At 41.0% G+C, this 16,255-nt stretch overlaps 2 protein-coding genes across 2 annotated transcripts in view; one reads left to right on the forward strand and one right to left on the reverse strand.

Annotated features, from left to right (window-relative positions):
• Nucleotides 1-16,255, reverse strand: part of LOC126146831 (uncharacterized) — a 690,215-nt gene that overhangs the window by 87,680 nt on the left and 586,280 nt on the right. The gene's annotated exons all lie outside the window — the stretch shown is intronic.
• On the forward strand, nt 1,809-2,492 carry LOC126156420 (phospholipase A2 inhibitor-like). The gene has a single exon (XM_049916308.1). It carries the CDS (start codon nt 1,809-1,811, stop codon nt 2,490-2,492), a length of 684 nt encoding a protein of 227 aa, XP_049772265.1.

The following is a 16,255-nucleotide window of genomic DNA, read 5'->3' on the forward strand; positions in this document are numbered from 1 at the left end:
GAAATCAGTAACAAAGTGATACAGCTGAAATTACTGTTACTCAGCTTGAAAATCAGGTTAACCTAAGAGAAGAAGTAAAGAAAAGACTGCCTGAAAATGAAGAGAAGAATAGATGTGGTGTGAACTAGTTCACCCAGATAAGTTAAGGCCTAATACAAGTACTGTTAAAACTTTGATTTAGGTTTCCCGTAACCTATATTTTGGCAACTTTATGTACCTTTTCGCTACAAACCACTGTCATTAATGTACTTAAATTTGGCATACAGTTATTCAGTACTACAATGAAGCATTCTGTGGAAGGAATTTTCATTTGGTTCAATAGTATGGCATTTATGTTAGAGAAAATTTATAAAATTCTGTACATTTTCCACTGAATTCTAGGGAGCTATAAAAAAATCTAGCAAAAGAAGAAATAAATATAATGTTCCACAGTTATTGGTAACAGTGGTATCTCAGACTTTGTACAAAAATACATATGTACTACGTCATGTTGAAAAAATTTCAATTGTTCTTAATTAAAAAGGTGTAACTTCAATAAACATTAAAACGTATCTATATATTCAAATAATACTCCTTAAGAACTGTGCCAAATTTGGTTGCATTTCCTTTAAAACTTTGGACTTAATAACGTTTTGTTCAAAATATAGCAATTTTGCATGCGTCCACACCGATACTAAAAGACTCAGTTCATTTGCGTGTATCATATGTTCCATAGTGAAAGCCCTACTTCTGTTTCAAGGCACAATGCGATGCATGAGCGGCGAAGGATGACTTAGCTGTCCACACGTTATGCAAATTATTGCAAAAATATGTACTCACCCTAAAATTCTGTACATGAACACGTAGCTACATACTCCAAATAGCTTTACTCTGTCATACAGAACAAATGTGCTGAAGGCAAAGCATTTACAAATGTTGCGCTCAACACACACACACATCTAAAAACTGTAGGAAATGCAGGAAACTGCTTATCACGATCAGTAGCGCTCGTTCTTTCATATGATTTTGAAATCTGTCACCATACTGAAGCATCGGCCAAAAATTATCGTATGTTTCTAGGTACACTACCTCCTACACTTGAATTTGGTCGGCATGGTTGGCATATCTAGCCTGGATACATTAATGTGGTCCGTAAACTCATGTTACGCAAGGCCAAAACTTTCAGAGATATCAACTGAGCAGGAGCCTCATTCTAACTCCCTTAATACCTCTTTTTCTCCACTCGATTGGTTCACGGTTTTGAAGAAGAGCTTCTGTTCGGATTAAATCTTCGATATATTTAAGAAGAAACTTCGTCTACAACTTACGCATGCATTGCCACAAATACCGCAGAACTGGGCGAGTAATTCAGCGATAGCTGATAGCGTATCAGCGAGGTGTCACGGCGGTGATAAGCCTGCGGGCCGACCGGAGGTGTGTTTGTCGCTGGTGCGCCCGGTCAGTCGAGTGCGGAGCCCGGTTCTGTCTGGAACTGGAGGACATCTTGAGGCCCGCATGCTGACGCGCCGCCAGGTGAACGGCGGAAAGGCTGGGACATGATTAACTTTCGAGCGCAGTTCACCACTAGCGTACTATTTTCGCTGCTGACCTTCATCACCGCAATGTACGGCGTTGTGGCGTTGGACGAAACAGGAAAATGTGATCTTGCTTTCGACGTTTTAGACTGTTCCAATCGTGGACTTTATTCAGTTCCACAGATAGAGAACATAAACGTAAGTTTTCCATTAAAACTGAATCTTTCGTACAATCACATATCGATCGATACAGATGAAATCTTTGATTTCTTGTATCGTCGGCCTGATCACCGCATGTACGTCTCTGAACTTTATCTCGACCACAACAGAATACAGTACCTGCCGGCGGGAACACTGAACCCATTTGTGAGGACTGAGGTTGTGGACTTATCGTGGAACCAAATGAAGAATATTGCGGATAAAGAATTCTCGAGCCTACTGGAACTAAAACGGCTGTCTTTGGCCGGGAACCCAATCGGCAAGTTGAACATAACACTGCCACCCAAGCTCGAGGAACTCAACGTCAGTTCGTGCGAGCTGTCGTCGCTCGGAGAGCGAACGTTAAAGGGGCTGCACCTAAAAAGCCTCGACATTTCGAACAACAGCCTCGTGGCTGTGGACTGGTCTCTGGTGGACAACGAGACCTCAGTGCGTGCGAACAGCAATCCTTGGGACTGCAGCCTGTTGTGGCAGAACAAACCTGAGTTCGCCAGGAGTCAAGAGCGATGTGCGACGACCACCGGGTCTGCAACGACCACGCCAGTTGCACCTGAGGTGGGCCCAGAAGCGTCGACGACTACGGAGGGGGCTCGGGTCCCTGAGGAGCTGCTGTGGAGCTCCTTCGGCATCGTGGAGGCCGTGCTGGTCGGCTGGCTGGTGTACTTCCTGCTGCTGGGGTCGGCGGCCTGGCTGCGAGCGCGCTCTCTGCAGAGGGAGCTGGCGCGCGACGGCAACTGGTGGCTCGAACCCCGCCTCTGACGCGCTGTGCCATCTACTCCACTCTTTGGAGTCCTTGATTGCGCCCGCTCGTTCGCGGTTCCGCTGTGTGCGTAAGTAATTGTCCATCCTCTTGTGCACCTCTCAAAATGGAATACGTGAACTGTTAGCTACCAAAGTAGCCAGCAAATGCCCTTTGTGATGTATCGGCCCCATGTTGTATCCGCGGACTTTCGCACTGCTGTGATGGATTCTACGCACCATTTACGACTGGACCACTTACACTGTGCATGTCGTTGCGTGTTGATTGACGATGAACTCTAATCATCATTTGCGCGAACAGTCACAGATATAACATGTCCAGAAATCCGAGGCCAAAGTGTCCGACACATGATGCAGTAAGAAATTTTAGTTAGAACTGTACTGTACCAAAGCGTTGTAAGATACACTTTTTGCCAGAAAAGTCTGGTAACGTGTTCTGTGTGACAACATTTCGTATTGGTAAGAGAGATCGGCTTAGATTCCACAGTGCCAGAATGAGATACTCCGTTATCACTATTCCTGTCCCGGAGTCTGAAAGTACAAATGTTACACTCGTAAATAAGATAATGGTGCAGAAGCACATAATATGTTAGCTTGTTCCATGTACTGTACAATTTTCTCACTTTGTTCGAAGCCTTGGATGTGGATTGAATATCGCTAATAATCTTTTTGGTGTTACCAAGATTTCATAGTGCGTGGGGCGAATATTTAGCTGGAACGTAAGTGCCATTTTTCCATTTCACTAAGAGTCGACTGCAATGTGAAGCTGTTGTGGCCTGTTTAAAACTAAGAACTGATTTTCATGTATAATATTTTGGACTGATGCTCAGTATATTGAATTAACGTTGAAAGTTATGTGACCATAAATGATAATCTGTAATAACTTATATTGGAACCTTCCTTAACATTTTATATTCTATCTTTTTTTGTTTGTTTGTTCACCTTTAAGTAATTTGCAAAGAGTCACAGACAATAGAAACTCAAATTTACTCACTGAATGATCCCATCTACGTCGATGTAGGACAACTTTTGCCAATTTGGATATAAACAGCTTGAAAAAGTCGTCAGACTTTGAAGAAAGTATCGTCAGGCAACGTCCACTACACCAGTAGAAAAGTTTAGTACGATAGACTTCAAGAGTGTTACACAAGGAAATATGTGAGTCAAGAATTTTTAAGAAGATAATTTATTGATTCGTGTACATAGATATGTTTATAAAGTCGTTTCTACACGTGCCTCAATCGTACATATGAACTGTGTGAGCGAACCCAACAATAAAATAAAATAACTTTGAGAAATTTTGGTTTTTTCTCTTTTCCTTCAATGACGGTTCCCATTTCAATACCCGAAAAGTAATTTTTGGAAAGGAAATAATAGTGGCTTGAATTGTATGTAGCGCTATTATACCTAATCTAATTCATTGAAGGTGTGAAAGTTCTCACAAAAAAAATGTCATTTACATTGTATCTGCCCTGATTCAATAATCACTTCCTGGTGGATACCGAAAGCCTCTGTGAGGGAAACTATGAGTTAATATAGACAAAATTTTATATTGTACGCACTTTAGTGGATATAATTTGACCATATTTCTCTATTCATATCAATATGAACATTCTTAAAAGTTTGTGTACACTATCTCATACTCTCTTAGTTAGTGCTTATTTAGCTGAAGAAAATTAAGAATACACCGAAGATAAGTTAATTGAAATGACGTAATCATAAACACGTCTAATTTCCCTACATTTAAATGCAGCTGAATGTTCCCTTATACCAACAAGTTTCTTACAGTTCCATTTCCGCCTTCGTCAGTTTGGTTGCAGTCCTCGCGCCCATCTTGCGCACATCCCTGTATTCAGATATGTTTCACACATACGGACAACTATTCCCTCACTGCCTATTATGTAAGAATTTTGTTCATGTTTCAATTGCTTTCCTTTTAATTTTGGTAATTTTGTGGAACTAAATGTAGAGGATTAAGAAAAGAAATAAAGTTTTAGTCCTAACTGAAACAACGTGGATGGAAAACATCATTTCGTACTCCGTGAACAGATTTGAGAGCGCGACATCGCTAAATAAAGCACGAGACAAAGTTTAACCTTCTCTATACATTTCGGTATGCGAACTATATTCGTAAAACCCGAAGAACTCCATTTTGTAACGATGGTTGGGACATTGAACACATGGGATCTACCGTGAACCGACAAAACAAATTCTTGTTGGTATTCATGCCAAGTAATTACAAAATAGCAGTTTCTAGGGGAAACAATATTGGCTGAAAATATTTAATAAGAAGAAAATTCGTGCTTTTTTCTATCAGAACTGTTTTTATGATTTTAGCTAATTCAGGAGCTATGAAGAAATTGCCTACTCTTTGTAACAAATTTCAGTCCAATTTTAGTAGTGACCGTCAGATCTGCAGGGAGATTTGAATTGCAATCGGAAAGTAGGCTTGGTAGATCTGCATCTAAACATGGCACTGGTTTGAGAATAAGCTTTAGCTGAATTCGATGACAGAAAGTGGTAGCCTTGAACGGGATGTCATAATCTCTGGTGAAAGGCGAAAAATTTGGTTTCTAGAGAGCAAGTTACATGAAGAGACAGAGATTGAGATGTGAATGTTTATTTCCAATTTCTGTTGTTCTGCAGTACGAAATACGTAGAACACCGGCAACATCTGTAAGCCTAGACTGGCGTGTTGCGGCTTATCTGTTGTCTTGGATGACGGAGATCCAGTTCTTCTTGCCGTTATCTTATCTCACTAGGAAAACAGAGTTTGAAGTTGGGCTCGGCTACGGCCGAAGATTGCGCCTGTACATCCATACATTAAGATAAGAGTAACGAGCGTTGCTGCACAGTAATTCTCCAGGCAGCAGTCTACATGCGTGCTCAAAGCTATAAAAGTTGCGTCCAGTAACTCAAGTAAGGTTCAGACGTCTACAGGCGAAAAATGTCTATGGATTTTACTGTAATAACGTGTACTTTGTGCAAACAGAAACGTTATTTTCACTAAACATTTTCGCACAGTGATTACGTCACATCCCGCAGACGATTTAATGGTGAAGACTATGGCCGCGGTGGCTAACGGTCACTGCCCCATAATTTTTTTACGCTGATATGCATTCCCATTTCCGTGTTATTCGCAGTAAACAAGAAAAGGAAAATAAGAAATGTTTTTTGATGGAAGCAGTCATCGAATAATGCCTGAATGTTTCGACGTTGTTGAGAATACAATGCACCTTGTACTGTAAAGTGCTTTTTACCATTTGTTCGTTCCCTCTGAATTTTTTTGGAAATCAAACACCTCTTCTGCCTTAGTGTAAAACATAATAACATGAGTAACTGGATTGACAGCAAATCAAAATTATTATTAAGTAAAATTATAGCACGTTCATCTCGATTTGAGAAAAAACAATCACGAGAATGACAGAAAACTGAAAGTGGGTGCTTTTTGTTATGTCAAATATGAGGAACCGCTTAGGTTCCACGAAAACCGTATTTTTTCCGAGAAGGTTATATTGTTGTATAACAAATTATTGCAATTCATGGACCGGTCCCCACCCGATCTTCTCTCACAGACAGGCACAAACGACAGAGACAAGAAATGAACGCCTATGCACAATAGGCCTACATCCGGCTTGGAAGGATTGTGCATGAAAAGTACCGATCACATAACACTACAAGTGACGTTTGGCTGTAAGTGACCACCGTGGGGGCTTTGTATGCAGTAAGTGATTATTTTTCTGTATCATTCCACTATTTGATATGTTAACAACTGTTTTTAATAACATTAAATGCCCATAGTTTCGAGTGAGTTCTAGTAATCGTCATGTGAATGACATAATGACGCAATAAATTACTCTAAATTAAAAGTGAAAGTACTTAAAATTAATGCATTACGCCTGTGAGCATGTGTGTTTAGTTTTCATTTCCTGATACTGGTGTCGGGTCTGCTCTTCCCTTCTACCACTGTATAAGTCGCTGCGTGCGTTCGAAGACGACAATAATGTTAAGAAATGATATAGATGGATACGGATGTCAGATGATTTTACAGAAAGCTGTTATATAGCACTGAAAGTAACTGGAAACATGATAGTACTAACGTCATTTTTTTACGTTACTGTTCGTGTTCACACACGCATGCCACATGGATTCTACTTTCAAGCTTAAACAGTCTATTTTCTTTTTAATACATGATTGCTGACTAAAGATCAGAGTTTGATTATCAATTCTGGATGGTCTAATATCTGTGAGTTTGCAACTGTCAATCAATACATGATTGGTTTCTGATGGTCGAGCGCCCTGTCACAAATGACATATAATTTACTTACATAAATACTCAGTTTGTTCAGGACAGTGTATAACAGTTGGTCCCGACAGCTCTAACACGGCTAATCGAATATGATTAACTTTATTACTATTCAACTGAAATCTCTATTTCCAGTTAGATCTTGTATGCACCCCCAGGCCACACGGTGATCTCAATGGTGTATTGAATAAACAATACAGAGTCTGTAATTGATTTGGCTTCGAAGTTTATTGCTTACAGCAATTTATTATGACCTCATTTAGGGGGGTTTAGTACGAAATTTAAAGCCAGTTACATTATACACAACTCTGCGACACCTAAATGAGCTAGGCAGCTAATTTCCTTGCACAATTCTTCAGATAGGGACTGAATCCGTCATTGTGGAGCAAATTCAAACGCCCTTATGAAACTGCATAACAGATTCAATTAGTATGGCAGAGTAGGATTCGAATCGTATTCGTGTCTTCCACTGGCAATGCTCTTGCTGACTAAATTTTTGCTGTCTTCTATTGAGATGCCAAAAATTACACATACCAGAGTCTAACATTACTGTTCACAATGAATACACATACCATAAGGATCGTCTTTAAACATGGACATGTAGCAAAGGGAAAGAAAAGTGCAAGGTAAATATTATAGTACGTAAAATATGGAAGGACCTATTGATGAACTGGTGTTACATATCACACATTATAAAGTACGGTAAAAAAAGACAAAGAACGTAACTTTGAAAAAAAACTGCATGAATCAGGGCAAAAGAGGACACGACATTACCGTTCTCTGGACATGCGAAACGAATATCAGCCAGGAGCATGACAGTGAAAATATTATTGGCAGTGACAGTCACACGAATAAAGACGACCAACGTACTGCAAAACCTATTGAGAGAACTGAAAGTACTGCTTTACACGGCATAAATTACGAAAATTTTCGTCTACACGTGCTGAGACCACACAGATGAAGATGGGGAAATATTAAATAGCCCGTAAGGGTGCAAACAAGCGGTCATTATTCCCATGTTGCCACCCAAGAATGGAATGGGAAGACACACTAATATACGATGCAAAAACAACTACACTCCGCCACAGCTGAAAGTGATTTGCAGAGTGTAGCTGATGCTTCAGATATCTTTATTAATAGAAATGGCAGTACATATGGTTTTTAAATCCTAGTCTGTGTGGAAAGGTGCCAAATCTGTTCCTGTCTTGGTTCGTGGTTATCCACAGATCGGTGAACTACGTCACCTGATCTGATTAATTCTGTACTTTGGTCGTGCATTTTTTTGTCATTACTCAGATTCGAATAAAAAGGTAACGATAACATTATTTAACGAAGTGTTAAATACAGAGACATATTTTAATTACATATATTATATATTAAATCTATTATTGTTATTATAGTTTGTATTGATCATTCAGTGATTGTTTATCTATTACATTATTGCAGCTCATGTTCTACAGGACAGGAGTCGCTTTTTAGGTGGCCAATGTTTTTGATCGTTCCCCGTATGCATCCCCAAGGTTAAGCCGTCGCAACACGGATAGTGCTTCCAACGTTGAGCGTGCCGACGTGACCGTGTTGCTGTCAGAAACGACGCGACTTGTTCATACGGTACGTGTGCCTCAACGTGGTATACACGATCGCAGCGCGCTCCAGCGGCAGTTGTCCGCTGTATCTGACTCGCGCATTACAATTTTTACGAAAAGAATGGGTCTAAAATTTCTACGTTAGCTCTATCAATACGCACATTTTCTCCCTTGTCCGTGTGTTAGTCATGTTGTTCTGTCTGTAGTATACATAAACACTTCAGTATCCATGGACTTGTTAATGCCGAAAGGAAAGTACCATGTCCAGCCAATTAGGTCAAAGGCTTATAAAACCTCGATTACAAATAGTAGTTCTCCACAAAAGATGAAAATAATTTCATCATTCTCACTTTTAGTAATATACTAAGGACATTCTTACTACATCATTTTCCCTGTTCAGCAACACATTCTTTGCAACACGTGAAATACGAAACTTACAAAAGTGTTAAATATCTTCCTGCAGGTAGTGCAAGCTGTCTTGTAGATTAAGCCAATCAGGCAAACCCACTCCTTAGGAATATTGCACTTATATTTACATAACATCGAATATTAGAGAATTTACGTTTATCTATCTAATAAGAAAGTATCATAACTTATTAACAAACGCGAAGGATAGTAAAGAGATTTTGGATACAGCGAGACGCGAACCAATAACAAATCACGTGATATCTTACAATTCTGCAACTCTGCTCATTGCGCGCTATCGCCCGCGAGCATTATGCGATCACACTTTGTATTTTGATATCGCCTGAAAGCTTTCATTGTAGATATTTTATTAACTGACATTTAATTATAACAAACTCTACCAAGAACATTGAATGTTTTTTGGATTCTGGGTGTGATGTTGCCTTGAAACGCTATAATCCTATAATACGCACTTTATTGCAAAAAATAATAAATTAACAATGAGAGATCCTCAGTTTTTTTTCTGATGCATAACAAATAATAAATTAATGACGACAGATCTTCAATTTCGTGATGCTTAGAAACGACATATATACATACCGGCTTCAATATGGCGTCTCGCGACTCTGTACTGAAGAGAGATGGCGTGCACGTGACATAGGTGGCATTCTTGTGTTTCATTTGTCAAAGTTCAAACACATGCTCAGAGTATGTGTCACGCTAGATATTGCTCTGCATGTTCGGAAAGACTTCCAACGTTGTTTTTTTTTTTACGCTATGACGGCAAATAGTTGGCATGTTTTAATGCGCCACCCCTGTGACGATAGGTTTGCCTGCATCTCACTGGTCGGGGCAGAGAGAGCTTCCATCCGGGGTGGTCTTTTCCTTTCGATATAGGGGTGAAGGTCTCTTATCCATGATATGTTTACTTGTTAACTCAAGACATAACTCAGTCGCCTGGAATGGCTAGCAAAAATTATTTAGTTATCAGAAATTAATCACCCATCATAATTTTTACAATACGACTGCCATAATGATCTTGAGTCTGCCCAGTTTCACTGGATAAGTTGAGATGATGGTGGCGGTAGCAATGCCAAAAGACTATCTCCAGTTTTGAAACAGTCTGGAACTAGATACATGCATACAAATAGCGGTAAAACCTAACCACTAAACTGTAGAAAAAGGAGGCTGTACTCCAGTTGGTAGGCTATTGAAATAGTAGCAGTTATAGTAATTCGTTTCGTTCCTAAGATTATCTGAGCACTAAAATCAGTTTTTAACAGACTGAACTGTTTCATAGAAACTGGAATTAATCAGGTTTTGAGTCAGTTATTGAGTATAGTAGATTAAACTGAAGAAACTGCAAAAAGGTGGGAAATTAAGGAGAAGGGACCTGGATAAACTGACTAAACCAGAGGTTGTACACAGTTTCAGGGAGAGCATAAGGGAACAACTGACAGGAATGGCGGAAAGATACAGTAGAAGAAGAATTGGTAGCTTTGAGGGATGAAGTAGTGAAGGCAGCAGAGAATCTAGTAGGTAAAAAGGCGAGGGTTAGTAGAAATCCTTGGGTAACAGAAGAAATATTGAATTTAATTGATGAAAGGAGAAAATATAAAAGTGCAGTAAATGAACCAGGCAAAAGGAATACAAACGTCTCATAAATGAGATCGACAGGAAGTGCAAAATTGCTAAGCAGGGATGGCTAGAGGACAAATGTAAGGATGTAGAGGCTTATCTCACTAGGGGTAAGATAGATACTGCCTACAGGAAAATTAAAGAGACCTTTGAAAAAAAGAGAACCACTTGCATGAACATCACGAGCTCAGATGGAAATCCAGTTCTAAGCAAAGAAGGGGAAGCAGAAAAGTGGAAGGAGTATACAGAGGGACTATACAAGGGCGATGTACTTGAGGACAATATTATGGAAATGGAAGAGGATGTAGATGAAGATGAAATGGGAGATACGATACTGCGTAAAGAGTTTGACACAGCAGTGAAAGACCTGAGTCGAAACAAGGCCCCGGAGTAGACAACATTCCATTAGAACTACTGACGGCCTTGTAAGAGCCAGTCCTGACAAAACTCTACCATCTGGTGAGCAAGATGTATAAGACAGGCGAAATACCCTCAGACTACAAGAAGAATATAATAATTCCAATCCCAAAGAAAGCAGGTGCTGACAGATGTGAAAATTACCGAACTATCAGTTTAATAAATTACAGATGCAAAATACTAACGCGAATTCTTTACAGACGAATGGAAAAACTGGTAGAAGCCGACCTTGGGAAAGATCAGTTTGGATTCCGTAGAAATATTGGAACACGTGAGGCAATACTGACACTACGGCGTATCTTAGAAGAAAGATTAAGGAAAGGCAAACCTACGTTTCTAGCATTTGCAGACTTAGAGAAAGCTTTTGACAATGTTGACTGGAATACTCCCTTTCAAATTCTGAAGGTGGCAGGTGTAAAAAACAGGGAGCGATAGGCTATTTACAATTTGTACAGAAACCAGATGGTAGTTATAAGAGTCGAGGGGTATGAAAGGGAATCTGTGGCTGGGAAAGGAATGAGACAGGGTTGTAGCCTATCCCCGATGTTATTCAATCTGTATATTGAGCAAGCAGTGAAGGAAACAAAAGAAAAATTAGGAGTAGTTATTAAAATCCATGGATAAGAAATAAAAACTTTGAGGTTCGCCGATGACATTGTAATTCTGTCAGAGACAGCAAAAGACTTGGAAGAGCAGTTGAACGGAATGGACAGTGTCATGAAAGGAGGGTATAAGATGAACATCAACAAAAGCAAAACGACGATAATTGAATGTAGTCGAATTAAGTCGGGTGATTCTGAAGGAATTAGATTAGGAAATGAGACACTTATACTAGTAGATGAGTTTTGCTATTTGGGGAGCAAAATAACTGATGATGGTCGAAGTAGAGAGGATATAAAATGTAGACTGGCAATGGCAAGGAAAGCGTTTCTGAAGAAGAGAAATTTGTTAACATCGAGCATAGATTTGTCAGGAAGTCGTTTCTGAAAGTATTTGTTTGGAGCGTAGCCATGTATGGAAGTGAAACATGGACGAGAAGAGAATAGAAGCTTTCTAAATGTGGTGCTACAGAAGAATGCTGAAGATTAGATGGGTAGATCATATAACTAAAGAGGAGGCATTGAATAGGATTGGGGAGAAGAGAAATTTGTGGCACAACTTGACTAGAAGAAGGGATCGGTTGGTAGGACATGTTCTGAGGCATCAAGGGATCACCAATTTAGTATTGGAGGATAGCGTGCAGTGTAAAAGTCGTAGAGGGAGACCAAGAGTTGAATACACTAAGCAGATTCAGAAGGATGTAGGCTGCCGTAGGTACTGGGAGATGAAGAAGCTTGCACAGGATAGAGTAGCATGGAGAGCTGCATCAGACCAGTCTCAGGACTGAAGACCACAACAACAACATGGAGTATAATATAAAGGGTGTTAAAAAAGTGTCGAATATATTTAAAGGTAGTAGTACCCACCAAAAGAAGAATAATAATTTCAGTAAACATGGGTTCAAAATACATACCTTCGGACTTATGAGCACTTGTTTAGTAGAAGAGAAGTGTTTCAAGAAGCGAAGATGAACAAGTGCTCATAGCTCTTAAGGTATACATTTTAAAGCCCATATTTCTTGGTCGGTACTATCACCTCTGAAAATATGAGAAATTTTTTTTACACGGTAACTAAATTACTGATGCACTAAACGTAGACTCACCAGGTCCTAATCTGTTTCTCGCAAATGTGATGGATATTTCTCACTCATTGCTGATCTCATCGGTAGAGTCCCCTTCGCGAGAGTGACTAATGCATAGTGCGTCCTGCTGAACTTCTTACTTTTCGACTTCTTTTCAATGTTCTTATTAGAAAGGCGCTTTAAAATGAATTTGGAGGTGGATAAACAAGTGGACTAATGGCGAGCGGATCAAAAGTACTCTTTTTAATCATTGATTATGTCGATTTTCGAATAACACTTGTGTTAACTCACCTGGACAGTCACCCTGGACACATAAGCCAATACCTACTGAAACCGGTGTTGCAGACAACCGCGCATGGTTTTCACCGAGTTCCTTACCATGTTACAGAAAAAATGTCCACATGTGTGTGAAATCTTATATGACTTAACTGCTAAGGTCATCAGCCCCTACGTTTACACATTACTTAACCTCAATAATCATAAGGACAAACACAGACACCCATGCCCGAGGGAGGACTCGAACCTCCGCCGGGACCAGCCGCACAGTCCATGACTGCAGCGCCTTACCATGTTACATTCTTGACGTTAATGCCACGAGTTATTTTACAGTTTTGCACTGGAAGTGTGCGAACAGTATCTCAGCTGCAAACATTCCTTCTATGTGTTCAATCGGAATCTAAATTTTTATAGTGCACAAAAATGCACCTACGCTCTCACGTCTGAACAGCGGCACATACATCGTCTTCAACTGCTAAGATCCTGTATACTATGACGCCAACACAGCTACGCTCACGATGCAACGCACCACCATCCACCACAGCTATTCCATATCTATTGCCCACCACTGCACCCACACGTGTGGTGTCCCACTGTGCTCCGTTCAGCTTATCTTGCTAAGACGAAAGCCGGCTGTTGTGCGTTCCATTTAGCTTCCGTGACACTTCCATTCATTTTTTCCCAATCAGTATTGATTTCGTAATCGGTTTTCTTTCCTGCATGCGCATAATTTACTTGTCTTCGTTGTCTCTATTGAATTTAACTTTTATTTTGCTTAAGTTCGTTTCGTTTCAATATCCGACAGTACAATATTTTAACTTTAAACATTCAAATCAACCCCCGTCACTGTGTCCGTCAATCAGCGGCCTCCCCTAAGAATTTCCTTCTTCGGTCGTCCTACATGCGCCATAGCACTCCTTTGGATTATGCGCCAAATTGGGCCAAAGTAACCCTGCTTTAAATTAAGTACGTAAACTTCTGCAGGAGAAACATGCTGCTGTAAAATCACTGCCATTTATGCCACGATCAACTGATTTCGACGCTACGATCGCAGGTTCGAATCCTGCCTCGGGCATGGATGTTTGTGATATCCTTAGGTTAGTTAGGTTTAAGTAGTTCTAAGTTCTAGGGGACTGATGACCTCAGAAGTTAAGTCCCATAGTGCTCAGGGCCATTTGATTTGAACTGATTTCGACTTTTTGCCCTTTTGACGTGCGTACTCCTAAACTCGTAAATTTAAACGGTCATTCTGTGCCTGTGGATACAAATGTACATCGCTCACTTTAGTAACTAACGCCAGTCGTGAAAAAAAAAAAGAAAACGAATAAGAACAACGTTCCACATTTGCCAATGTTATAAGAAAACGTTAGTGCCGTAGTCGCCTACAAACGTAAGCATAGAAACTCATAACACAGCACATGGATCATTTTTCTATGCTTATTATCTTGGATCCTTCCATTCATTCTGCCGTTTATCATCAGCGTGTGACATAACCATTTACCATTCCATGTCAGATGGACGGCGTCGTTGGCTTTCCAACAGTGGGCCTTGTGACCCATGACGTCAGCTCTTGCTTCCGATCATAAATATTTCAGCCATGGGTTTTCCGACCGTCAAAGGAAACCGCAATAGTGAGGGAAGCTCTGACGACAGTTTTGTACTAAAAGCTCCCTTCAGATTCCGTTCTACGCCAAACTTACGCAGCGTTCATGATCTGGTGCCGCTGATTAAAAATTTCACATTTTCATTGGGATACAAGGACCTTCCATCCACTGACTGACTGCACAGCCTGCGAATTTTACAAGCATTCCTCCACTGAGCATTTCGTCCATTTCCATCACACACACTTCATCAACACCGTCTGATGGGAGATGTATTACTGCTTCACAAACGCGGCAAAATAATCGAACTTCTCTATCCGGGTACTCCTCCGCTAATCCTAGTTCCTGCACATTCCGCCACAGACATTAGCTGAAGTGAAAATTGGAACGGGAAAGGCATATTTTACCTGTTTTCATAGTTTCTGTGGTAGCCATTTCAAGTTATAGCACCGCAGTATTCGGTGGCCACGCGGGCATCTTCCTTTTCAGTCGAGAAAAAATTCTCTCATACGTATTTTGACTTTTGTCTGTGAGTGAAGGAAAAACAATCGCAACACCAAGAAGGATTGTTGTTGTTTTGGGGAAGGAGACCAGACAGCGAGGTCATCGGTCTCATCGGATTAGGGAAGGATGGGGAAGGAAGACGGCCGTGCCCTTTCAGAGGAACCATCCCGGCATTTGCCTGGAGTGATTTAGGGAAATCACGGAAAACCTAAATCAGGATGGCCGGACGCGGGATTGAACCGTCGTCCTCCCGAATGCTCCAAGAAGGCGATGGGCGACATAAAAGAAAGTTGATACGCGTATTTCTACATCTGAAAGATGATGTCTGTTCAAATTTCACAGTTGCGAAAGAGTGGCGCCAGTAGCGCCACTAACAGCATGCAAATCAGGTGTGCTTTAAATACGCCTTCTCAAGGTCGTGAGCATTAGCTGCCTTTAAGATTAGATGTGGTGAGTTTATGTTGGCCAAGAATGTCTTTGAGGGGAGCAAGACGCCATTATCAACAACTCATTGAGTTTGAACTAGGTCTTGTAATAGGGCCACGAGAATCTGGAGGTTCCTTCTGCAATACTGGAGAAATGTAGCCACGGCACATGGTGGCCATGAGACCGTCCGGTCGTGAGATGGCTGGTCTCCGGACGGCCATGTAGCACTACCGAGAAGGCAGATGGCTCTGTCGTATCGTACTGCATCTGCAGCAGCAATCTGAGCAGCAGTTGGCACCACAGTGGCACAACGAGCTGTTACGAATCTCTTACTTCAAGGAGAGATCCGAGCCAGACGCCCTGTAGTGTTCAGTCTACCGATCCCAAACCATCACATTTCTAACTTCAGTGGTGTCAAGCGAGAGCTCATTTGTGTCTGATGAAATCTGGTTCTACCTCGGTGCCGGAGGTGGCCGTGTGTTTGTTAGGTGAAGTCCTGTTAACGGCTTGCAACCAACCCGTCTGCGTGCTACACACTATTGACCCAAACGTAGGGTTATGGGCTGGGTTGCGATTTCGTATGAATGCGGGAGCACCCTCGTGGATGTCCCATGTACTGACTGTAAATTTTTACGTCGGTCTGGTGATTCGACCTATTATGGTGCCATTCATGAACAGCATTTAAGGTGTGTTTTCCAATTGGATGATGCTCACCCATATACCGCTGTTGAAACCCAACATACTCTACAGAGCGTCGATTTGTCCTCGATCACCAGATCTGTTACCAGTCGAGCACATGTGGGACATCATTGGAAGAGAACTCCGGCGTCATGCACAGAGCATTATCCGTCCATATATTGATTGACCGTACGCAACTGGCACGTAACACCATTCCACAAACTGACATCCGGCACCTGTGCAAC

The sequence above is a fragment of the Schistocerca cancellata genome, chromosome 2, assembly GCF_023864275.1.
Source record: "Schistocerca cancellata isolate TAMUIC-IGC-003103 chromosome 2, iqSchCanc2.1, whole genome shotgun sequence".
NCBI classification, from domain to species: Eukaryota; Metazoa; Arthropoda; class Insecta; order Orthoptera; family Acrididae; genus Schistocerca; species Schistocerca cancellata.

Bases quoted from the DNA above. Each gene is read 5' to 3' on its own strand.
- LOC126156420 (XM_049916308.1), top strand. From the start codon at position 1,809: ATGTACGTCTCTGAACTTTATCTCGACCACAACAGAATACAGTACCTG.